The following is a 26,506-nucleotide window of genomic DNA, read 5'->3' on the forward strand; positions in this document are numbered from 1 at the left end:
ACTTCAATGCCATAGAGTCCAATTGTCAAAGTGACCATTTTCTCCAGGTGAACTGATCTCTAATAGCAGGAGATCTCCAGCTAGAATCTGGAAACCCTGTATGATCCATGTTTGCCTAATCTTCATCCGATCCAGGAAATGGTGTTTTACATTGTTCGCTCAGGCAGAAACTATGGTGAATGCCAAGTGTTGTGCAAATTACCTGAAGGCTTTATTCTCTGGGCATCAGGTGACGGACTTTATGTTAGAAGGGGTAATTCCCAGCAACTAAGATCTTGTATTTCCTCCTTTGCATAAAAGATGCTTTGTTGTTTGTTCATTTTGCTATGATCTCTATTTGGCCAATGAATATTTGTTTTGGGCTATTAATTAACTCCTGGAGGGTGGAAAAAGTGCACTTTCAGATTTGTGGCCTTTACTCTAAACGTAAACTCATCAAGCAGAGACTGAAGTACTATGAATCTGGCAGACTTGATTTTAGAACATCAAACCAAGAGGTTTGGTTCTTGGGAACACAGGTTGTTGTTGCTTTTTAACTGATCAAAGAAATCTTTGCATATACCTGTAATTTTTTTTTCTCCTAAGGGGCTAACAGCAGCTTAGAGTAGGCTATTTTGATTAGGAAAAGAGCACAGGGGGGGATTAAACACTTCATCCCCAGTGCCACTGTACTAATCCAATGTAAAGCCCTCTGTACTTATTTGAGAGTGTAAAGAAATCCTCTGGCTATCCTGCATTATGTCTGGTTCGGCCAAAAGATTCAATTAAAAAACACAATTGTTACATACAAAATACTTCATAGAATATCTTAAAATTAATGCAGTGTGTTTTGGATCAGGTTGTATGTACAATTTTGTATGGCTGTTGCTGTTTTTTGTAACGCCTCCCTGTAGACTTTTTCAGGTACAACAGCCTAATCAGGAAGTAGACTCTGGACCTAACAAACTTCTGCCCCAAACGTCTCCATAGTCCCCGTTCTTTCAACTCTCCTACTAATTATTCACACCTGTATTGTTCCTGGAAACATACAATTTTTGCCCTTGGCTTCTTCTCAGTATCTCTATTACCACTGTTTTCTCTGTTCCCTGCTTTTCAGCCTACTGCCCACGCCTGGCCTTATTCTTTTAACTGCCCTGTTTCTCGGCTGGCTTCACACACATCCCTGACACTCCTCTGATCTTAAACATTATGAACTTCCTAGAGAACCCAAATGGGTTGGCCACTGTGTGAACAGACTGCTGGACTTGATGGGCCTTGGTCTGATCCAGCAGGGCCTTTCTTATGTTCTTATGTAACTCATACTCTCATTATTCCCACTTCCATCTCTTCTGCCTCATTCTCAGCACTTCTTCTCCTTTTCTTACTTCCCCCAGGTTTCTATTTCTCATGCCATTCTGCTCTCCTTCTTCAGCTACCCTGCCTCTTCAATTCTTGTCCATTAACATTCACGTTTGCTGGGATCTCATTCCAGCCTGAACCTTTTGCCATAAGACCTCTGCTGCCCTTGATCTGTGTAAGATTTTAACCCTAGCCAAACTGACGGTTTTCCTTTCCCTCTCTGCATCTACTGTAAACTGTGTTCCCAGAACTGTTGGAAGGTTCAGTTGATGAACATTTCACACCATAGCACCAGTGAAGTCTATCAGCCTCAAATGTTTAATCAGCACTCTTCAGAGTTCTCTGAGATTTAAACACGAGTCCTCATGAAAAGTTACAAAGTACCAGCAAATGCCAATTCAATGGACCAAACTACACATTCAGGTTTTTAAAGGGTTGGGTCCAGATTCCCCAGACCCAATGCAGGTTCCCCACAGCTACACAACAGCTGAAGTGCTCCTGCCTCCCCACCACAAGAAATAGAAGAATTGGTTTTTATACCCCACTTTTTATCTACTTTTAAGGAGTCTCAAAGCAGCTTACAATCTCCTTTCCTTCCCTTCCCTTCCCCACAACAGACACCTTGTGAAGTAGGTGGGGCTGAGAGAGTTCTGAGAAAACTGTGACTAGCCCAAGGTCATCCAGCAGGCTTCATGTGTAGGAGTGGGGAAACCAACCCAGTTCACCAGATAAAAGTTTGCCGCTCATGTGGAGGAGAGGGAAATCAAACCTGGTTCTCTAGATTAGAGTCCACCTCTCTTAATCACTAAACTGTGCTGGTTGTTTTTCTGCACTGAAATGGCACTGGAGGGGAGCTATTTTCCTGTTTTTGCTGATCCACATGGGGTATTCTGTGCACACAGAGCAGTGAAAATGGGAAAATAACTCTTGCCCAGGACTGTTCCAGCATGGAAAAATGGCTGGGGTGGGAGAGAGGCAGGAACTTTTCCTTCCCCACAGAAACATTCTGAACCCATTTGGGCTCTCATTTATTTTATAAAAGCCATTCCATGTGGCTGCTGTGTGGCTGCAGGGAACAAGGAGGACCCAACGTTTTAAAAACGAATGTGTAGTTTGGCCTTTAGTTGAAATCTCTTATTTCTCTTGAAATCTTTTATATAGTTGAAATCTCTTATTTCTTGTAACGGACTAAAATTTCACATGACTGAAAGTACATTTTCCTGCACTGAAAAAAAGACGCATGGACTGATGACTATTAATACAAAGGTTATCGGCACATGTGCATGCATACCACAATATGTGAATCTGCCTTATATTTCTAGCCTTCATGATGGCAGAGAAAAGCTTAAACTTGCACTGTGTCTGTCTCAAAGGTTCAGAATGCAAGCATGAAGAAAAGACGAGAACAAAAACACAAAGTTTGCCATCCTTTTTCGCAAAAGGAAGTAAAGAGGTGGCCAGTGCAAACAGAAATTTGACTCGCAGATCTAAATCACTGGTGTGTATATGGCAGCAGGAAGTTGTGGCAAACACAGTTTTTAAGCTGAAAATGTAAACTGGCATTTCTGTACTTTCACTGACTAGCAACACAGAGGTTTCAAGTATTTTTAAAGTTCTTTACAGTCACTAGCCACATTCTATGAGAAAGTTATTTAATGTACCGTAGTTCCCACCCGGTTTGTCGTATTAGTACATTAAAGGTACAACACAATATATGGAGATGCAGCTTCATTTGTTTAGAGCCCCCCCCTTACTGATAACTGTTGCAAAAAGATAAATAGGAGCTCTCTGGCTGTGGCCTGAACCAACAGAAAAAGGTCTGCCATTCAAGAGCAGCCTTGCCATCAGATAAGCCACCCACCGTAGGGTTGCCTGGTCCCTCATTGCCACCGGTGGGAAATTTTGGGAGCGGAGCCTGAGGGGGGCGGGGTTTGGGGAGGGGAGTCCAATTGCCAAAGTGGCCATTTTCTCCAGGTGTACTGGAGAAAATTGGCTGGAGATCAGTTGTAATTGCAGGAGATCTCCAGCTAGTACCTGGTGGTTGGCAACCCTAACCCACCCCCAGGTGGCAGGCCTTGAAATGCAAACCTCCCACCTATGGCGAAGAGGGACCTGGCAACCCTACTCCTAGTTCACACTCCTGCACGTAGGAGGGCTGGGGGCACCTTGTTCAGGGCTCTGTAGAATTGGACCCAAATTCACTTGAAAGTTGTGTGGACAGGCAGTACCAGCTCCACTGTATTATTGGCATCATTTGGTTGAGAAACAGTCATACCAATCCCCTCCCCAAAGGTCTCTCATAGGGCATAATGGAGCCTGAATAATTCTGAAATCCCAGAAAACCCCAAAACTGATTCCCAAAATGGTACCAGGAGACATGAATGCCATCGAATGCCAGTAATTATGCCCTTCCTGAAATTCAAATCCAAAAACTACTGTTTTCCCCCCAAATGCACATCCCTAATTTGTATGCAGCCTCTTCAGAGTCCTGCTTAAAACTGAAAAACACAGTATAAAACACAAGCCATTAAAACACAAGTGATTAGACATAAGCAACATGAAACTGTCCACAAAACAGAGCAGACTATTAAAAAGTTGATAAGCTGAGCCCCCTAAATTAAAAGCCTGGGTGAAAATATGTGGTTTTTCGGTTCAGGACGAACCGAATCGACAGCCCTAGTCAAGAATGCGCCACGCCGGTGTCCGACCCTCCACTCTGGAATCCGGGCAGCTAACACCGGCGTTGGTGGCCCGAACACCAGCGGGAAGACCCGGATGCTGGTCATGAGGCACTGCAGCACCGGCCAGAGATGCCGACGGGGCCTTCTGGCGGCATCCCAGGAGGCATTCCCAGGGCATTACGGCACCGGGCTGGGGCAGGGACACCTTTAGGCGGCCTCCAAAGCCCTTTCAGCCCAGGAACACCCCTTTTAATTTTAGGCGAGATACGCCACCTTTTAGGTGGCATAACTAGGGCTGCACAGATTTTTGGCGCCAGAAGGAGCCCCACCGAAACCACCTTTGGAGGCAGCGCAGCCGCGTTGCCTCCTAAGCCCGGCGCAGGCAGTCCTCTCAGGAATGCACTGTAAAAGTCTGGTTCAATTTAAACAGACCTTACTCTGATAAGCAGCTCTGATAAAGACAGAGAATGCAACTGATGTGTTTGCTAGGATGACAATGGCAAGAAAGAGCTAAAATGCATCAATATTTACCTGAATGGTGTATGGTTGATTTCACATTTAGCAAATAAAAGTTGATCTTGATAAGCATGATGGTTTACATTTGCCATAAAGGATACTGGCTTAATCAGCCTTACCTGATGCTAGCAGCTGCCAGTTCATAACCATATTTGTTCGATGACAGTTGCATAAGATATAAACAAAAAATTATTGTACAGAATAAAAGTATTACAGAAAGGGGTTAGATCTTACGTTATTTTGATATCCAAGTGTAAGCTGACTATTCATCTTATCATTGTGAGCCATTGGAAGCTTGTGGGAAGCATCACACATTCAGCAAAAGTGCCCACGCAAGAAGATTAGTGATAGTCTTTCTCATGCTTTTGGAGTCATGTGCAGAGAACTTGTGCATCTTTTCTGAATGGAGATATATGGACTGTCTCCACATTAGGTGCTCCCTAATTGACTTCCTTCATCACATGCTACTCAGAAAGCACATACATAGTGTTCTGCTGCTTCTAAAAAGCCACACTGTTTTCTACTTGTTATCTGTGCATTCTAATCTTCGTCTTTGTATTATATATACACAAGAGGGGGACCTGCAAGGACTTGCAGGTCCCCCTCTGCAAGGACTTGCAGGTGGAGTGGCCCTCTGCAAGGACTTGCAGGTGGAGTGGCATCTCATTTTCCCCTCCCTTACAATCCCCTCTGTTCCTTCCCTGAAAGCCCCAATAGCTTCTCCCCTTTTCCTGCTCCTTCTCTTCTTCCCACCCACCAGCCAACCTACTTTATCTGCCCTTCAACTTCTCCTCAGTTGCACACACAGTGGGGAGCCTAGAAAGCCTTGCAGAGAGCACCTCAATTTCCACTGTATCCCCCTCTCCATACTATTTCCCTCTTACTCCCTCCCTCACATTCTCCCCTTTCTTGCTTCCTTCTCATCTTCCCAACCTCTAAGCAATCTACCTTTTATATGCCCCCATATTCAGCTGTATTTATAATTTAGTTAATTTATTCATATTCCACTCCCTGTCTCCCCAATAAGGATCCAAAGCAGCTTACATCTTTCTCCTCTCTTCCATTTTATCCTCACAGCAACCTGATAAATTAGATTAGGCTGTGAGACTTCCTAATCTGAAACTGTAACAACTACAACCACACTGGCTTTTGTGGGGTGGCTGCTGTTGAACAATAGTAAGCAGCCAGGCCTGGTTGAATCATGTAAGTGATGTGGTAGCAAGTTGCCTCGTGGTTGCTGCTGGGCTGGGTCCCACTGAGTCTTCCTTGACAGAAACCAAGACTTGAAGGCTGTCAATACTAAAACCAAAGATAAAACCAGCTAAAACCAAAGATAAAATAGGAAGCCCCAAATCCCTCCCCTCCTTCCTTTAAAAGATGTCTGCCATTTAAACCCTTTCAAAAGCCCTGGCAAACAGACAGGCCTTGCAGTAACTCCTGAATATCTCCAGGGAGGAGGCCCCCCTCCCCTCTTCAGGGATCCTATTCCACAGAGCTGGAGCCATGATGGAAAAGGCCTGGGCTGAGGTCGATGCCAGATGGGCCTCCCTGAATGGAGGGATAGCCAACGGTATCCATAGATTTGGCCACATTGAGAATTAGATATATTAATACTTCCTATATTAGACTAGTACAGGTATTTGTACACAGTACACTGGAGGATTTCCACAGATGAGGGATTTCTGCTCTTGCCTCTCTCCTCCCACTGCAGCTCTCTCCTCTGAAATTTTGATCATAAGAGTTCCCCCAGAAGCAGCATTTGAGGGAATTTGAAGCTCAGGCGGGGGGCATTGAAAGTAGGGCTCCATGGTTTAAAATCCTTCCATCCATGGAAACACTCCAGTAGATTCAAGCTATTCAAGTCTGAGAGTGATAGTATCGTGCCATATAATTAAATGCTAAGATAATGCATATCTGAATATGCAATAAGAGTTTGCATATGAGAAGCTGGCTTATCTAGGTGTAACTGCTGAATCTGCTCTTGACTATTAGTAGCTGCAGTAATAAGAAGCATTCACAGTGAAATGGTTGCTTTATTAGAGTTGTTGATTGTGAATGACATTCAACCTGGATGGTCTCCACCCATTGGAAGGCAGATTGGCCATGGAATCTTCTTATAGCATTGGAACCGAGCTACACTAACAACTTGCACAGCTTTCCTTCTGTCCAGACGTGAAGGTTAGATCTAAAGCTTGATAAATTCAGAAAGCTCCAGGCTCTGTACCACTCCTGGCAACTCTTCAGTTTCCTCATAACAACAGATACAGGTCCAGAGACTAAATCCTGATAGCTTTGCTGTTCCAGTGAGTCAAATAATATCACATTACCCTTGTTTATCATGTTTTTTATTCTCTCTCCCTCCAAGAAGGTCACAGCAGCGTACATGATTTGCCCCTCCTTCATCTGATCCTCACAACAAACCTGTAATGAAGGATTATGCTGATAGAGAGTGGTCCAAGGTCACCCGGTGAACTTCATGGCTGAGTGGGGATTTAAACCTGGGTCTGCCTTGCCCATCGCTCTTACCACTCTACCACGATAGTTCTCCTTGCTAGAGCCCCATGAGCATTTCAGAATGTAGGCAGAAAATGCCTGCACATGTACACTTTACCATTCACTTTAAGGATAGCTCTTCTTGCTACAGGGCAAAAGAGGAAAGCCTTGTGGATGATGTGATATCATGGGCTCCCTGCAGCAAATTTCTTAGATTTATCAGACAGGGTATCTATGTTCATGTGTCTTACAACATGAGTGACAACATAGCTTTGTTCATTTTTGTTTTGTATACTTGATGAACAGGCGGAAATTGTGCTGCCCTAAAAATATAAATTTATTTTTAAAGATGTATTAAACCTTCTATGCTATATGTAATTTTGGAGAAAAGACTAATCCTTATTCATGCAGATTTTCTTATAATAGTAACTTTTGCCATGTGTCCTTTCTATATACTATCTATCTATCTATCTATCTATCTATCTATCTATCTATCTATCGTATTTCTCATAAAGTTTCATAAAAAATTAAGTTTACCAAGCTGTAAGCTAGTTAGGCCCAATTTCTAATACCACTTTTTGCAAAATCCATAAAAGTATTAGTAGTTCTGTTCATCATTTGCACATGCTCAAGAGATTTTATGATACACAAGAAGGTGAAATGTTCGCATGTCTCCAGAATGTGCTTGGGGTGTGGTGATTTTTAACTTTACCATTTGTGCTAAAAATGCTGGCTGAGTGGTTATGTGGGTAGAATGGATGGTTTGGTCATTCAGTGTGCTTTGTACTGTTTCAGTATGTTCAGCTAGGATGGCTTCCTGTAGCCATTATGGGTTAGTCATCTAAACTATAAGCCGAAAAGGCAAGGAGAGGAGGACAACACAGATACAGCAGAATCAAGAAATAACTTTATTGATTACAGATTCCTCAGGTCTTGGCACAACACAGGTGAGGGGCAACAGGTGCTACTGACTGCTGGCAGTGACCCTCCCAACCTGCCTGTTGGGGATAACCAGGGAACGAGAACAGGTTATAAGAAAAAGAGTGTCAAAAGCTGCTATTTATGCCAGTCACCAGCCTCTTGAGGATGTGGTCGGCATGCTAGCCCTGGAGTTGGCCATTAGGCCTCTCACCACTGGAGCCTCTTAAGGGGACCCCCCCCCTTCAGGAAATCACAACCCTTGGTTAAATTCCATCCTGTTAAACAGCAGCTACCCTGACGCCATAGCAATGACAATTAGAAATGTCAGCATTAGAATATTAAAACCTAGGTAGGAGAGAGGGTAGGATTGTTAGCAAAGAGGATGACAATTCAAATCATCTCTATATCTGGCATACACCAAAACGAAGCCCCCCTTGCCGCACCTCTCACCTGTTCCAATGCCAGCCAGCCAGCAAAAGAGGGCAGGACTATGGACAGCAGTGAGGGACCCTTGTAGCATGGAAAGGGAGGCTGCAGCGTTCCATCCAGTCCTGCTGTGCATGAGCTCAGAGTGTGCGCACAGCAGAACTTGGAAGGCTCCAGCCTCCCCCCCCCCCCATGCTACAAGCCCGATTGGGCTTGTAAAATGGAGAGGAAGGCTGTAGCCTTCCTCCCCGTCCCAGCCCCACTGTGCACGCACTTGGAGCACGCACACAGTGGGGCTTGGAAGGCTCCAGCCTCCCTCACAGACCACACCCTCCTCAGGCCCTGCCCCCCAAACCTCCCTCCGGTGGCGAAGAGGGACCTGGCAACCCTAAACTAGAGTCTAGTGATCTAGAGGTTAGATGGTATAGTAGACTTCCTCTCCCCATAGGCCTAGTGAATCTCTCTTAAAGGAGAGGTAGAAAATCCTGCAAATGCATGGCTATCGCTAATGTGGTAGACAAAACAATCCTAGCTGAAGAACTCCTCTTTCTGGCTGAAACATGTCCATCAAACAAAAGGTCGCCCTTGTCACCAGCAGAGAATGGAGCAGCATTGGTTTAGTAAAGGGTTATCAAGTCTCGAGTGGTCATGTTACCCAGTGGAACAAAAGGAGGGTTCTGGCAGCACTTTTAAAGAGATTTCCAGTACAGAATTATTGTTGCTTTTCTCTGTTTTCAAGTTCTTTCTCAAGTTTTTTCAAATATCTGTGTGGAGTTGCCGAATAGATGAACTTGCTTCATTATAAGAAACCAGAAAGGGTTTTTTACTTCTTCCACCTCCTAAAAATTTAACTGACTTTCAGCTAGCACCGAATTGCAAGATGTATTTGTAGATCCCTGCTCTGACAAAATATTGTCAAAATTTCAGTGGAAGCAAAAAGGATATCATTAAGGCCATTTCTGCATGGCTGTTTCCTCACAGTCACCCTGCCAACTACTTCGGGGCTTTACTTTGATTATGCTTGCATTTTCCGACCGTCAGAGGTTGCCTCACTCTCCCCACACATTTCTGTTCATTTCCCCAGCGTTTCCCCAGCATTTTCCAGAAAGCGCAGGCAAAATGTGCAGAAACATGTGGGGAGAGTGAGGTAACTGTCGGAAAAGGCAAGCATAATCAAAGTAAAGCACCGAAGTATTCCACAGGGTGACCACGAGGAAACAGTCCTGCATAAATGGCCTAAGAATAATTTCCTCGGGTGTGTTTTAAATTTCCCTAGACTGTCATTCTGTTTCCTGTGCCAGAATCTGATATTAATTTGGAATGAAATTAAAAGTTCCTGCTCCAATAAAACATCGGTTAAATTCTAAAAGCAGAGTGGTGCTGGGCACTTTTAAGGCATGCTACAGCCCGGTGAATCCCTGCCTTGGTCAGGCTCCAGCCATGACTACTAACTGACATCTAGTGCAATACTAAGCAGATCTACTCTGAATCCTACTCAGGCCTATTCAATACAGTTGTCTCCTAGGAAAGTGTTCTTAGGATTGCACTGACTGTCCAGTAATAACTGGGTTCCCTTTTCCCCTCACTCCACAGATAGAGAGATATGTAACAAAACAAAACAATGGGTGATAGAATTCTATAAAAGTCTATTTTTGGCTTTTTAAAATACGTATTGATCATAAAATTTGTAACTTTAAACCAATAAAAAGATCACACAATATTCCATTTTCCATTTTTACATGGCATCTATTTTGTAATAGTTATTTACATATAAAGTATTCACCTAGGCTGAATTCCTAAGAACACATACAGGAAGTAAGTTACTTCAAAATCAAAGGGGCTGACCCTCAGGAACACATGGTTAAGATATAGGCTTAAAATGTGTTTAGTATAAAATACTTTGGTTACGGTACTACAAAGTGTTTCAAGAACACTGTGATAAATTGCATGGTTTTAAGTTATTCCTGCTGGACAGTATATAGGAGCAAAATGTCAAAATAACCATAGTGAATATATGGAACAGCCAAACATTCCTTGGTATACAGGATCCATCAGGATTGACTGTTTATAATCAAATCATGTCTAACCTATAGACATGGAATTCCACATTTCAGTTCTTTCTTTTCTTTTTGTTTTGCTTTCATAAAAGATATAGCAATATAATTTCACGCATCTAAGGAATTGTGATAAAATTTTACTCACATTCCAGGCTAGCTGTGTAAAGCAGAATACTGGTGCAAACTCTCCTTTTCTCTTCTGTCAAAATTCTGAACCCTGAGACTCAGTGGCTCTTTGTCCTCAGACTTCCTAAGTGCAGCTGGCAGAAGAGTGGATTTCATAAGAACTGAAAGTGTTTTAAGTCCTCCTCTTAACTTGTATATTGATCCACCTGTTGAGACTTCTTAAAGGAATATCATCATAAAAAAAACACAAACAGCTATGCATTTGCAACTGTTGCTCTTCTAGTCTCAGCACATTTGGATAGAAGGTCTACTTTTAGCCTGAAATGTGCAAATATATTTCAGTAGTGCACAAATAATGATAATGGAGAATATTAATATGCAATTAGTTTGGAAATGGGATCTTTCAGGATAAAGTTTGTTTTGAGGAATGTGGAGGCTGGGATTCATCGTGAACCCAACTTGAAGGGAGTTGAACTTGTTAGCATACACAAAATTCATTTTAAAAATGAAAATCTCACTGAATTATGTACTAACCTGAACTACACATTGATATCTTTGGCTTATCCAAAATTAGGAGATAGACCTCTAGATGGAGAGGGAAATAAGGGTGGTGACTAAAAGGGAGAATGCTGTAAAACTGGATGATTTCAGTTACCCTCACATTGACTGGGAAAATGTGTGCTCAAGTCATACCATAGAGACAAGGTTTCCAGGCATCATAAACGACTGTGGACTGGAGATAGGCTTACCAGGTCTCTTTGCTCCATCTGCAGGAGCTCTTCAGCAGTGTGCGACGCGTCTATGTCACTTCAGGGTTTACTCAGAAGCGACACGGACGCTCTATCAATCTCTGCCAAAACTCTATGGTTTCCATAGAGTTTCTGCAGAGGTTGCGAGAGCGTCCTCGTCGCTTTCGGGTAAACTCAGAAGTGACGTGGGCGCATAGCACGGGCACTCGTGCACGTGTTGCCCACTGGCCTTCAGCTGGTCGGCTGGCAGCTCGGTGGATTGGCAGGATTTTACACGTCACCACCAGGCACTTGGCAACCCTAACTGGAGAACTGATCACAGAGCCAACTAGAGGTAGCAACTCTGGACTTGATTCTGAGTGGAGATCAAGACCTGGTGCAAGATATAAGTCCAAAGTCCAAAATAATCACTTTTGATTTCAAAAGAGGAATCTTTGCTCAAATAAGAGGATTAATCAGAAGAAAATTAAAATGGAGAATTAAGAAAGTTGAATTCCTTTCAGATGCCTAGAAACTATTTAAAATTATGCTGACTGAGGCCCAGATAGAATGCTTACCTCAAAGTGGGAAAGATATCAACAAGTCTAAAAGAATGGCTCCATCATTAACAACTCAAATCAAGGTAGCCATAAAAGGCAAAAAGGCTTCTTTTGAAAGGGGGAAGATTTCCCCAACTGAGGTGAACAGAAAGGAGCAAAGGTTCTGGCAAAATAAATGTAAATTGGCATTAAGGTAAGCATAAAGAGAATTTGAGGAGCAGATGGCCAAAAACATCAAGACAACTAAGAATTTCTTCAACTATATCAGGAACAGGAAACAGGCAAAGACGACAGCTGAGCCTTTAGATGACAAAGGACTAAAAGAATTGCTTAAGGAAGATGGGGAGATGGCAGAGAAATTGAAAGAATTCTTTGCATCCGTTTCCACTGTGGAAAATGTGAGGCACATAAACATGCCAAAGCCACTGTTTTTGGGAAAGGTGCCTGAAGAACAGTGTCAGGTTCTGCTACTGCTGGATCTCAGTCCAAGGTTGCTTTTAGTTAGGCAAGTGCCTGAGGATAGAGCCTTTTATGTTCTCAGGGTAGAGCAAGAAGAGGAGGTTCCTCTTCGCCCAATTTCCCCATTCAGCTCAGCCATTTACCTATTCCCAGCTGCCTTGAAATGGGTCTGGCTCTTCTCTCCTGGCTGCTGCTAGTCATGTCCTTTAGATGCTTCCCCAAGGGAGGGTCAACCCTGGGCTCCGCCAGTCCTCCCTCCCCAATCCAGCCCTGGGGAGCGACAAGCCCCTGGGCCAATGGATACTTGCCTTGGAGAGGTGAACACATTGGTGTTCCCCCTGCTTTGCAGTAGTGGCCTACCTTTTTGTTTTGTTATTAACACCAATGTTCTCAGAAGCAGTTTCAAAAAAGTGCATTTGCGATGTTTAGTCACTGAGTGATGCTTCTTGCCAGATCTGTCAAATAATATGGAATATGCTGTCCTCTGGCTATGTTATTGAATTGCTTCCTTTCTTCTCTCTTCAGAAAGCAAATTGAGAAATGTTCAGAGGAATGGCTTGGTTTTCTACACGTAACTGGAAGAGAAAGAAAGAAAGAAAGAAAGAAAGAAAGAAAGAAAGAAAGAAAGAAAGAAAGAAAGAAAGAAAGAAAGAAAGAAAGAAAGAAAGAAAGAAAGAAAGAAAGAAAGAAAGAAAGATGGACTAACAATAGGCCTTTCTTGAGCTCCTGTATTTCTTGAGCTCCTATCCCCCATACCAACAAAGAGTGCTACATGTGATGCTCTCAGTATGTGTAATTGCCATTTTGTCTGAAAAGAGTAATGTAACATACATATTTTTCATCTGGTATATGCAAATGCCTGAAACTCGGGGTTTCAGGGCGCACTAGGGTTGCCAAGCATGGCCTGGCAACCAGTGGGAGACCAAGTAGACAGGGACATGGGGGTGCCCATTGACAACACTGTGAGATCACTGCCAGGGAAACCCTGAAGTGACATCGTGCCTCCCTAGTAATTGCAGAAAACTCTATGGTAAAATCACTAGAAATTCTATGGTTTTCCCTTGAAGAGATGACATGCCATTGGCCCAACAGCCATTAAAAAAAAAATTTTTTTTGGCAATGCTAGGTCACATGTATGGTGGCTGAAAAATATATATGTTGCCCATTTCAGACAAAATGAAAATTGCATACTGAGAGAATTGCACACAATGCAGTCTCCCAGTATATGAGACAAGAATGCCAGAAATGTAATGCCTTAAAACAGCTATGGTACAGTGAAAAGAGCACTGTATAAACTATTGAAATATCAATATTTAAAAAAGTACAATCACTAGTCTGTGAATGATACCAACAGTGGCAACAAAACTGAATATATTACAATGGAACTCTAACCAAAGGTCTTATCTAGGGTATAGTACATGCAATTTTACAGTATACTGAAATAGTATAGTACATGCAATTTTACAGCCTTTTACAGTGGCTCTGGAAACTTGAATTTCAACCTCTGCCATTGTTTGATTTTGCACAAAAAAGAAAGAAAGAAAGGATCTACTGAAACAAAAACTGAGATCTTGCTTCATCTCCTTGACCTTTATTGTATCTAAAAACAGAAAGGTTCCACATCACACACTGGCAATATCAACCTTATTTTTGATTGCTAAGATTCAGTTTTCATGATCTAGGTATATGCAGAAGAGTTGCATTATCCATCCAGAGTGAACAGAAAAATATCTCAGGCCCAAACAACTGACTTAAATATTGTTTCTCTGTGTTTCTCATATTTTTAAATTACATGAGAAAAGGTAAGCCTGCTATATAAATGCCTTTCCTCATTCAAACCTACAGAAGCACAGGTTCTGACTCATACACGAGCCTCATTTGCTGGATTGCGCTGGGGAGAGGGCAGAGCCGGCGTGGGGGGGGGGGGTGCAGGGGACCATCGGGGGCCTGGCAGAGGCCATCCCAGGGCTCAGCGGGCCTCCGAAGCTAGTCAGCATGCCACAATAAAATGGCGGCTATCAGGGAGGCAGGGAACTGAGCCACAGCATCTTTTCTGTGGAGGAGTCTTTCCGCACTCCCGTTTGCTGCCCTGCCTTCCAGATAAATGGGCCAATCAGCCCCCCGCATGTTGCAAGGCGGGCCTTTCAACATAAAAGCAGGCCTTGCATCCCCAACGGTATTCAGCTTGGCATGGGGGCCGGATCCAGTTTGGGGGTAAAGCTGGCCTGTGTGCCCCCTTTTCCCCACCCGGAGGGTCCCAATAAGGGATTTTGGGAGAGGCCTGGATTGGGACAAGCCCAGCTCGGGGGCTGTCAGGGGACATGCCCAGCTTGGGGGCTGTCAGAATGGCCTCCCGCCAAGTGGCAGGGGACCACTCAGCTGACGACCGTCCATGTGGTTTCCGCATACTGCCATCTCATATGGCTCCCAGCAGTCAGGCTGGGAAGAAAAATGCATCGACCAGCAATGCGGGTTGGTCGATGACAAGCATCACACGCCAATGCCATGCCAATGCCTGCTGCTGTAACCAATAAAGTTGTGGCCATTTCCATCCAACATCTGTCTTCAGTCGCATGCCAGGATCAGTAGTTTATTGGGCAGGGGGTTGGTGTTGCGTGCCGGGGAAGGGTTGGAATCAGGGTCTGGTAGCCGGCTTTAGATACTCCCCAATTAAGCGCTAAGCCAGCAAACACCAGCAAAGCTAGCAGTTATTATCTGTATAATAATAATTGCACACTACATAGATAATTATAGCTTATGTGTGATGCCTTTAGTCTGAGGGTTAACAGCATTATCATGAAAAATACTCAATTGTCAGCTGCAAGCAAGAGTTTCTTGACAAGCATCTAGAGAGGGTTTGATCCTATGAAGCAAGAGTACAGGGGCTAGCTTTGCCAACCTCCAGGTGGGGCATGGAGATCCCCTAGAATTACAACTGATCTCCAGGCTACCGGGATCATCACTTCCTCTGGAAAAAGCAGCAGCTTTGGAGGATGAACTGTATGGCATCATACCCCACTGAGGTCCCTCCACCCCCCCCCCAAACCCTACCCACTCCATCCCTGAATCTCTAGAATTTCCCAGCCTAGAGTTGGCAACCCTAACAGTGGTACTAGATGACTGCTGATTTCCACCCTCTCCCTTCTCTCCATAGCCAAGTTACTGCTTTTTCCCGCAGTGCTCCCAGCCATGTTGCTTTTGATCATGGATACATTATGGGAATGTGCTGGTTGGCCCCCCCACAAAAAAAAACACCCTCATGCAGAGCAGAAGCAACTACATGCTAAACCATTACTGCGCCCATTTCTACTGTGATAAAAATGCACTAACAATTATTTACTCTACAGAAGATTAAACATCTACAGGAATTACAAACTGTAACTACTTTCTACTGTAACATTTGGACATGCTGGATTTATCCCATGATGTTTTTTCCTATTGCAATTGAAACAGAAACGGGATGAGAGATGGAATTTGCTGTGATGGTTCAAAGCCATCCAGAATGGTTTTGTCTTTGTAATACATACAAACTGTCACCCTAGTGGAGTACATTATGCACCATAGTCACTATGGGAAACTCATAACACTTTGTTACAAAAAGTAAGATGTGGATCAGGCCTCATACAAACCACATAGATGATGGTGGAAAATGCTGTCAAGTTGCAGCTGCCTTATGGTGACCCCGAAGGATTTTCAAGGCAAGAGATGAGCAGAGGTGGTTTGCCATGGCCTCTGTGTAGCAACCCTGGACTTCCTTGGTGGTCAAGTACTAACCAGGGCCAATGCTGCTTAGCTTCCAAAATTTCACAAGATTGGGCTACCCTGGGCCATCCAGGTCACTGCAGACTACATAGGCCAAGGTACACAGAGCTATTTCAGGTATGCCCGACATCTTAGGCAAGCCTAGTGGAACTTCTGTTTTCCTTAAACAGTAGGTTCTCATGCCATATCAGAAACTGCTTTCGAAACGCTTTCATGTTCCAAATGGTTGTGCTATGGGGCATGAAGGACGGCTGTGGAAGACACACAAGCCCAAAGCCACTTTGGACACATCGAACCAGTAGTGCAGTTTGTTAAATTCTGGTCATGATTTTAAAGAAAAGAAGAATTCTACCTTATAATGTGTTGGATCCAAAGCTCTTTTTCCCTCATCAGCAAATGGAAATTTCACCAGTGGGGGAAGTGATTTCTGCCAATGCACCTCTCCCAGTACAGACTTGTACATTACATTCAGTGGGCATTTTCTGGTTCCTGGTGCAGTAAATTGAGGAGGGCAGCGAGATACAGTGGAAGAGAAAGCAGGAAAGTTCTGTTCCCCAAAGGAAGCTCTACTAATGGTACTTTGGATCCCACACATTAGAATTTTGATTTGGTTTAATGAGATGCTAGCATAACAAAGAAATGTGGTACAGAATGACAGACTGCTAAATACTGTAAAACATAATGTGATAGCTATTCTTGAAAATTCTCGACTTAATACATGAGAACAGGTTTGAGGGCAGCAGTCAGTCTTTTTCTCTTGACTCTTCAAAATCTGGCTTACCGAGCAAACAATAGACACTTGTAGCTGGGATCTCTACCAACAAAAAGAAAGAAAGAAATTAGCTGACATATTGACTAAACTATTTAGAAGCACTGGAAGATTACAGAAAACAGAATGCTTGAGCTCTACAAAGCACGTGTATTTTCTGAAGCTCTAAATATGTAACTTAATTTTATTCAGCGACTTCCAACACCCACTGAGTCCAGTCCCAGATATCTTGTGCCCATCATGAGCTTCAATACTCTTTGGGTTGCAAAATATGATATTATTCCAAAGTAGTAACTAGGGGTGTGCATTCAGTAAACCCGAACCCCCCACCCCCAAGAATACATTTTACCAGTAAAAAATGGCAGCAGATAAAGGCCTTTTATGCATGGGAAGTTTGCCTTGGATTTGCAGCTCTCTTCATGCACAGTATTAGCATTCAAATTCTCAAAAAAAATATATGCACAGGAACTAATTTCCGTGAAGAAATTTCTGGAGTTCTTGGATTTCAATTATGCATAAGTAGCAAAAATAGGGGAGTGGTAACCACCAATGTCATTGTACTCACGTCACTTCCCACCTCTCCCCTGTTTTTTGGTTCACACATGTGCTCTAGTGATAAATTTCTAGACAGAGGGTTAAAAAGGCACCTACAGCACATGTGTGACTCCCCCCTCCCCTGCCCCCTGCAAATACCGCTTTGTGATTGTCTGTATTGCATGAGAAACGTCACCAGTCCCCAACGATTGCTGCAGTGGGATTCTTTCATTTGAAGTGAACAGAGTAGCCAATTTCAACCGAAGCAGAGAATTACCCCAAATGACCAAAAGAAGAAAAGTACACCAATGCACCATTTGATTACACATTTCTCGCCATCTCACCGCAGGGGACATAAGAACACTCACTTGGCCTCTTACTATTTCATTGTTCCATCACTAATCTCGCACTTGCTAATAATTAAAAAAACATCACCCACTTTGCTCAGGTCGCCATTTCCCCTGCACACACAAACAAATATTACAAATACCTTGGAAAGGAGAGTAAGAAGTTGGGGATAGTGGGTCTCAAACTGAGCAAGCATTAGAGTTATTGGGAAGAAAAAATAAAAATGCAATTAGCATTTAAATCGTATTTGGAAGTGTCTCTCCACAGACATTACCTCAGTTATGGATTCCCAATGGACATCAGTACACTTAACTGCAGTAGACTGTGGCCAACATACTAGGAATGTGAATCTAATAAAGCACATTTAAATCACAGAGTCTAGGGGGGCAACTGTACCTTCATAGGGCCCCACAGCAGATCCTTCTTCATCTGAGCCTCTGTTTTCTTCTTTGGGATGCTCTCCTGGACATTTTTGCTCAGTTAATGGTATTGCTACTTCAGGATTTCTTGCATCAACATCACTTGGATCTTTAAAAAAAAGCAAAATCATAGCATATATGATTCTGAATTTAGTGACCATTAAAGGATACTTCTTTGACTTCAGTGGATGTGCAAAAGAATTGTTTCTTCGAACAAAGAAAGGACAATAAAGTAGGCACCAGACAAGCCCAGTGGAGAGGGCATTCCAAAAGTATTGGCCACCTCTGAAAAAGCCCTGTTTCTGGTAGCCATCAGTCTCATCACTGCAAGTGAGGTCACAGAGAGCAAGGCCTGAGAAAAGGATCTTAATAAGCAGGCTGGACAGTACAGGAGGAGTCAATCTTTCAGGTATTTTAATCCAAATCCAGTTAGCGCCTTTAAGGTAAGAACCAGCATTTTGAACAGGGGTGATACAATCTCTGTATTCAGACCCTGACATTTACTTAGCCACTACAGTGTGCACCAATTGAGGTTTCCAAACAGTTTACCTTTAGTGGGCCCCACAGCATATACTTGTTCACCTGGGCCTCTGTTTTCTTCTTTGGGATGCTCTCCTTTACATTTTTGTTCAATTAATTCCATTACTACTTCAGGATTTCTTGCGTCAACATCCCTTGGATCTTAAAAAATAATCATGCAAAATCACAACACATATGCTTCAGAATTTCATCTAGCTACAATTCTATGGATGTGCAAATATGTCTGTAGTTTCTAACAGAATGGTTTATTCAAACAAAGAAAGGACAATAAAGTAGGCACCAGGCAAGCCCCAGTGGAGAGGGCATTCCAAAAAGAAAGGGCCACCACTGAAAAAGCCCCATTTCTGGTAGCTACCAATCTCATCACTGCAAGTGAAGTCACAGAAAGCAAGGCTTGAGGAAAGGATCTTAATGAGCAGGCTGAACAGTATAGGAGGAGTCCATCTTTCAGGTATTTCAATCCAAATCCAGGTAAGAACAAGCGTTTTGAACAGGGATGATACAAGCTCTGTATTCAGACCCTGACATTAACTTGGCCACTAGATTGAGCTTTCCAGACAGTTGTGAAAGGCAGCCCGCTTTACATAATTCACATTACTGTAACCTAGGTAGGCAATTTTGGGGGCAGGCTGCTCCTAGATATACAGGTGGCAGTTTCCAGTCGGGTATTCCGTTTTTCAGCTATGTTTGATTTTCTAGTTGTACCCTTTGCTTGAAAATACTGCACATATACTTCGGTAGCCTACAGATTAGACTACTGTAATGAGCTCTTTATGAGATTGTCTCTGGAGACTGTTCAGAAATTTCATTTGGGACAACATATGACTACACAATCATTAATTGATGCTAACCACATAGAACACACTGTGAGAATTGCTGGGTTTTGACTGTATCTTGTAGGCATTATGGAATAAAAACTGGGATTTCATTATTTTAGTGTTGCATGGTATTATTATAACGGATAGCTATCCTGCGGTTCCATTAAATGAAAAGGAGGTTACACATATATTAATTAAATAAGTGAACATCTGCTTTAGCTTCATTGTTTATGTCCTCTGCTTACTGAGTCTGCAAGATCTGGCTAGCTTGCATTTTAGATCCTGGAAACAATATAGCTGGTTGCACTTACCATATTTCTTTCGCTGCTTTACTTTAACAAATACTGCGATAACAATGACAGCAAGTACCAGAGCAACAAGAAGAACTGGCATCACAATCAAAAGTAGATTTGGTTTGGCTTGTGAAGAGCTGAAAAGAAACACAGCATCAGAATCCAGAAGAGGTCCAGCATGGCTTTTCTTATGTTCTTATGAGATATGCTGGCATCCCAGTTATGGGCTGGCACCATGATACCATGCCAGGGCACACTTCCCTCTGCAGGTGAGGGAACATTGGAAGAACATCTGCATTTTGCTCTGCTCTGTGATCAAGTGTATGATACTTGGCCACAGACTTGGCATTGCCAGGACCAGGGTATTAGAACTGCTCCACCTAATGGTTGTTGCCCAAGGTATGCACAGTCCTATTGATTAAGAAATTATATAGGTCTCTCCTCACACTATAAGAACTGAGAGAAGCTTTTGACTTCTGCATGCATCATCCTTGTTCATAAATGTTCCTTTCAGAGTTCTTAGAAAACATTCCACCAACAGATTTCCCTAGTTTATAGTCCTACTATTGTCTGATATACAGGGAACAGCCTAGGGAAGTTCTGTTATGTAAGTAAAACATTACTTTTCAAGGCACAACAGGGCTTTCTTAATATTATTTCTATAAATATAAAAATGGCCACACTTGTTCTTTCATTGTTGTCTCTGGTCAACCGCTTGTAGGATTTTGCAATGCTTCAAAAATCCGCAGAACTTGTCTAATCAAAGATGATAGCAGAAATGAGGTTTCTATCATAACTCTTTACATTTGGTCTTCTGGGCAGTTTCAGACTAGAGCATGGTGCCCTTAGCGTTGCTCTTGTGGAGATGGAGACTAAATTTCTGGCAATTTGTATTGTCAGTGGGAATCCTTTCCAAATGCCGGTGCCCAGCATGTATCAGTCATTTCCAGTGAAAGAGCAAGAACCAGGAGCATGTACAAATGCCCAAGCCTCAGAGCAGACTGTCACTGGCATCTGACGAACTGAAGCTGAGAGCTCCAGAAATGGCCCAAGATGTCAGCAGGGAAAAAAGGAATAAAGGAGGAAGGTATTAAGAGTAAGCAGAACCCGAGAGTGTCTTTATATTGTGTTAACGCCTCTTTTATCCCACTTTCTCTTTATACTGAAAACAGAAGCTTACTGTAATTGTTTTAATTATCTGCATGACAGAAAGTGAGGAAGAACAGTCAAGTCAAGTCAAGTAGCCTTTATTGGCATAAGATAAAGTGTACAAAAGCAAATACAGGGAATAACAGTTAAAAGTGCAGAGTATAGCTGGTTGAAACAATGATCAGAAAAGCAAGTCCCATAATGGTGGTGAGAATTTCAATTCTGGCTTTGCTACCAAATTATATAGGGCTCTTTATGACCATGCCCTGACCTGGATGGCCCAGGCTAGCCTGATCTCGTCAGATCTCAGAAGCAGGGTCAGCCCTGATTAGTATTTGGATGGGAGACCACCAAGGAATACCAGGGTTGCTGTGCAGAGGAAGGCACTGGCAAACCACTTCCATTAGTCTCTTGCCATGAAAACCCCAAAAAGGGGTTGCCATAAGTCAGCTGCAACTTGACAGCACTTTACACACACACACACACACACACTTTATGACCACAGTAGGACTAGAATTGATAGAACATAATTTTCAAACCCAGAGCTTGGTTTTTATTTGCTATCTTGTTTTCTGTCTAGTGATAGAAAATAGTGCCATCTGCTGGTTCATCCTTATTTCCTGAAATAGAAAACTCTTGGAATTTTTCTTTCCAAGCATTTGGCCAAAATGTTACTATTTCATTAGGGACCTACATATCTTTTTTAAAGAAGGAATATTTCAAGAGCAAAATTCAATGCATTTAGCTGTCGTAAAACACAACATTTGAAGACCCTCCCAATATAATTACCAAGTAAAACTCTCTAAAATTCTATTTAACCTCATTTCTTATTCTTTCCCAGCATCAACTGCCAATTAACTGCTCAGTTATTCTACCTTCTATCTCCTGGAGGTATTGATGCCTACGTTGTGGACTGATTAGATGAAGCTTTCTAAACTTACATTTCAGTTGAATGAAGGAAAGGTATGGACCTGAAGAAGATGATTGAGTTAGAGAACATGTTAATGAATTGTACCTGTCCTTGTAGAATTCATTTGTCACATAACTTTGGGAGGAAGCCAAGCTTGTTTGAGGCTCATAAGTAGGTTGTGCATAACTTAAGATATTGGAGAAGACCGATTCTGTAAGAAAAATAATGAAGGTTGCTTTCGCTGGGTCTCATTGACAAACAATAAGCGTTTTGAAGTTTCTGTGTCAGGATTTATATTTTTAACCATTTTAATAATATCATCTTTGCAACCAAAGCCTATTAACTAGCATTGTCAGAGTGAAGTCACCTAGAATTAGGGTTCAATATACATGATGCTGTTGAGGTCAGTAGGTGTTATGTATTGGTTGAATATGTTGTTGTATTATGTGGGACAGAATGGAACACTAAGTAAGAGCCTGTCGGCCCGCCGTTGAGCCGCCCAATCACAAGAGTGGGGGGGGGAGAAAGAAGGCGGGCATTCTGACAGTATATAAGCCAGGCGGGGAGCCGGAATTCTCAGTTCAATGCAGTTACAGTTACAGTGTGTTACTGTTAATAAAGGAGTTATCTGTTAACTGAGCCTCTGGCCTCTTGGTGTTACCCTCGATACATAATAGTAGGTGCCTAGACTGACTATCAGCATAACACTAAAGGCTCTGAAGCAACAGGTGAACACCAGCTAAACCTGTGTAGTTCCAAGACCAAATAAACAGTAAACCTGTGTCTGCATGTATTTTATACTGCAAGTGGGGGGCTTGTATGAATGAAAGCTCATCCGTGCAAACAAAATTCATAGAAAGGTAGATATTGAGACGGTTTTAGTCAAACCCTGACATTTAGTTTTCTACGTGCAGGGTGAGGTTGAAAATTGGATCGTGAGAGACCTCACCAGCAGTCTGTTGTGCTATAGCCAAGGCACAGGTTTACTGCCACTGTGAGAAGGAAGGCCCTAAGTAGAATCATTCTCCTGAACACTCCAAGACCTCCTCTTGGGCTACTATTTTCTGATATGGAAACTATACACCAAGGATATTCACAAACTATGTGGAATTTTGAGAGTAACAAATTCCTCCTACCACAGGCACTGCCTTCAAACCTTCAGTGATTTCCCAGGCTAGAATTGGCAACCCTAGGCTAGACCAATTAAAGATGTTAGTTTAGCCTTAGCCAAAAGTTAATGTGCTAAAAATTATCTGAATCTGTGGTAATGTATAAAATTAAAGAGTCTAGACATGCAGAGTTTATTACTTTAGAGGTATAGATGAGCCATTAAGATAGGGGTAAATGCTCTGGCAAGGCTGCAAAGGCCTTTTGCATTTGACAGTCCCCTCAGGCAAGCAGAACAAATGAAATTTCATTGTTTCTTTAAAATATAAATTTATTTAGAATCACATATTTGTAAAACTGTATGTATTACGGCTGTGCATATTGATAAACCCGAACTGAAAATAAACCTGAAATTAGCCATTTCAACAATATTTGGGTTTTGTTTCAGCCGAATACCAAAACCTGGGGTTAGGGTTATCTGCCTGAAGCCGAATAAGTGATTCCTTTTTTGTGGTTTCAGCTATTCAGTTTTTGTGGATTCTCCATTTCGTGGCCCTTGTTGTGTTTAAAGGAGAGCTATCTCCTTTTTTTGTATTCCTGCCCCTTGGCTGGTTTTCAGGGCAGCAGGAGGGAGGGAGCAGGCATCTTGGAGTGGCCAATAGAAAGGCTCACTGGAGCTTTCCCATGTGGTCAATGGCAGCAATGCATTTTGCATTGCTGCAAAGCCAGCTGTGCAGTCTACCTAGATTGCAATAGAGATCAACCTAGAGAGGGGAGGGAGGAGGGCCAGGAATTCTCAGTGGACAATAGGAACCCAGGTAAGGAAGAACAGTATTCTTTGGCCAACACAGAAGGTGTTTTTTGGCTGGAATTATTTTCAAATTTTTCTGTGCTTGGCCAAAGAATATAAAAGCAGGCCATTCCTCACAAAGGTTTGAGAGAGTTTGGTGACAAAGCTTGGCTTTAGTGCCTGACTGATTCTCCCTCTCCATTCCTGGATCCTGGTGCCTGATCCTGACCTGCTGGATTACAACCTGCTGCTTGGATTGGATTCCTGCCTGCCTGCCTGCTGCCTAGAGGAGAAGGCATCAAAGGGTTTGGGATATCATCGTTTTCCTTTTAAACTAGTAGTTGTATTTGGAGCTTATTGTCTAAATTTTGGTAGAAAACAGCATACCTTTTTTGCAAGCTGCCTTGGGCCCTTGTTTGAGGGGTAGAGAAAGGCAGGATATAAATGTTTTAAATTAAAAAAAAAAAACCTGCCTCCGTGGGCTTATATGAGGGGGGAAATGGAGGGCAGCAGAACCATGTATGCCACCTTGTAGAAGGTACCAGATATAAATGCAGTAAGTAGATTCTATTTCCTTGCTTACCCTCTGTAACCAGCAGTTGCTTGGCTCTCATACTTTCAGGAGTTCCTGTCCCACACTTATACATTCCTGAGTCTTCTTTTCTCAGTCGATTTATGAAGACTTGGAAATTTCCTGAGCTATCTTCAGCAGTGAAAACAAATCTACTTGTGTTCCTGTTGGGATCTGCAATGAGAGAACAGCCAGTTCTCCCCAGTTTGCACAAAAACCTCCTATCGCTCAACTTGTGACTTTCAGACGAACACTTTATTGCCACTGATCCGCTGACTTTCCCCAAAAAAATTTCTGGTGATTTAGGCAAATTACGACCTGTTTGGAGAGAATAGACCACAATATATTAGTGCTGGTTTCTTTTCAAAACTTTAAAAAAAAAATACGAAGCATTTTAAAAAGTCACCATTCCTGTCTACATTCTGGATAGGAAAAAAGGTGGGTTGGATCCTTCGATGCTTAAGTACAAGGTGCTCATCGAGGCAAATATTTTTCTGCTTTCCCTTCCCCAGCCCTTAAGGCCCCAGAAAAGTCAATGTTGGGGGTCAGGGAAGCCTCATGAATAAAATGCTAAGAAGCACAAGGGGCTGCATTCCCCCAAACATGTACAACTGGGGCTGCAAATTCATCAGTGGTCAATTCTGGCTACCTAGATTCGTTCGTTCGTTCGTTCATTCTCTCTCTCTCTCTCTCTCTCTCTCTCTCTCTCTCTCTCACACACACACACACACACACACACACACACACAGGATCTTCCTTAAACCTTCCAAAATAAGCGATGTTATAGAGCCGCTGCCACTATTTTCTGTGGGCTGGGCAGTAAATGTTTCTGGTGGAGAAAGATATTTTCTTGCCATCCTCATCCCCCAGCAGCCAGACTGGAAGAGACCCATGGTCTGTGTAAGAGTTACTCCAGTAATGCAGCTCCTGTGTAAGAGTTACTCCAGTAATGCAGCTCTTTATAGGAATGCATATTAAGCCATGCAAAATGGGTGGCTGGAGAAAGGAGGAAGTGGTCAAAATTTTCCCAACATCTTGCACCAGTGGAATCTCTTCCACTGTTAGATGACTTCTTGTGGTGGAGGAAAGGAAACAGCTTTTTCAAGAAAGAAAGAAAGAAAGAAAGAAAGAAAGAAAGAAAGAAAGAAAGAAAGAAAGAAAGAAAGAAAGAAAGAAAGAAAGAAAGAAAGAAAGAAAGAAAGAAAGAAAGATCCTGAACAGCCAGATTTGTTTAGGTGTATTTGTGTTTCGCTTGATTTCCTGATGTGTTAAAAGACTCTCTCCTTTGACTTTGTGCACACTTTGAAAAAACTTATCCAGATTTCCTCATCTTGCCTACCTTCCGAAATGTTTAGATCCATTCCATAATATAAGCCAATGTTGTTGCTCTTGCCAATGCCACATCTGTATCTACCAGAGTCATTCTTCTCCAGCTGCCTCATTGTCACTAACAAAATCCCATTCTGATTGATATCCTCCATCGATACTCTTGTTTTGTAATTTTCATGGATGAAACCAGTAGTAGAAATAAGAGTTTGGCAATTTCTGGAGCGTTCTGATTCTTTGCACCAATATTTCCTGTCATGTTTATTGGCCGTTGTGGTTAAATAGTAGCATTTGATTGTGACCAATCCTCCAACATGGCTTATCAGCTGTCTTGGACCATATATATTGCCGGAAACTACTTTGAACAGAGAAAAATACAATCAGGATATTATCCAAGCAGTATACCGATGGATATAATGTCATTTAATCTTGCAATGTAATGCTTCTGTAGATTAATTGGTGAGGCTGTATGTTAAGGACACCCTTATTTTACCATATTCTTTTGGTTCTGGATACGGGTAGTGATGGCACCAAAGTCTGCAATTGTGTTCAGAAACCATCTTCCTCAGTTCATAATCTCAGTCACAAACCCCATCCAAAGTTTGAGCCAAGTTTGTAATGGGCTTGGCCTGGTGCCAGCATTCCTTAACAGCATGGAGGGGTGGCTATTGCCTAGGACACCAGATGGCAGGGGCACTAGGGGCAACTCCAGCCCCACTGCTACCACCCCAGACAGCTGGCTGTCCAGCTAGCCAGTTCAGAACTCATGTGCCTGTTTGTCAGCTGAAGACTCACTAGGTCAGGGCATGCCCTGGCCACCCACCCGGCTTGGGACTCACTTGGCCACCAATGCAGTGGGAGAAAG

General features: G+C 42.7%; 1 protein-coding gene across 1 annotated transcript in view; it reads right to left on the reverse strand.

The window, feature by feature from the left end:
- The window catches only part of LOC130473314 (polymeric immunoglobulin receptor-like), a 46,010-nt gene extending 19,809 nt beyond the window's left edge, over positions 1-26,201 (reverse strand). Inside the window, exons 1-7 of the mRNA XM_056844837.1 lie at positions 26,135-26,201; positions 25,655-25,996; positions 24,328-24,633; positions 21,953-22,058; positions 19,807-19,925; positions 18,687-18,818; positions 18,115-18,246 (exon numbers count right to left, since the gene is read on the reverse strand). Coding sequence (XP_056700815.1) covers positions 18,115-18,246; positions 18,687-18,818; positions 19,807-19,925; positions 21,953-22,058; positions 24,328-24,633; positions 25,655-25,996; positions 26,135-26,201 — 1,204 coding nt within the window. The remainder of the gene's footprint in view (positions 1-18,114; positions 18,247-18,686; positions 18,819-19,806; positions 19,926-21,952; positions 22,059-24,327; positions 24,634-25,654; positions 25,997-26,134) is intronic.
- Between the last annotated feature and the right edge of the window lie 305 nt (positions 26,202-26,506).

This window comes from Euleptes europaea, chromosome 2 (assembly GCF_029931775.1).
Source record: "Euleptes europaea isolate rEulEur1 chromosome 2, rEulEur1.hap1, whole genome shotgun sequence".
NCBI classification, from domain to species: Eukaryota; Metazoa; Chordata; class Lepidosauria; order Squamata; family Sphaerodactylidae; genus Euleptes; species Euleptes europaea.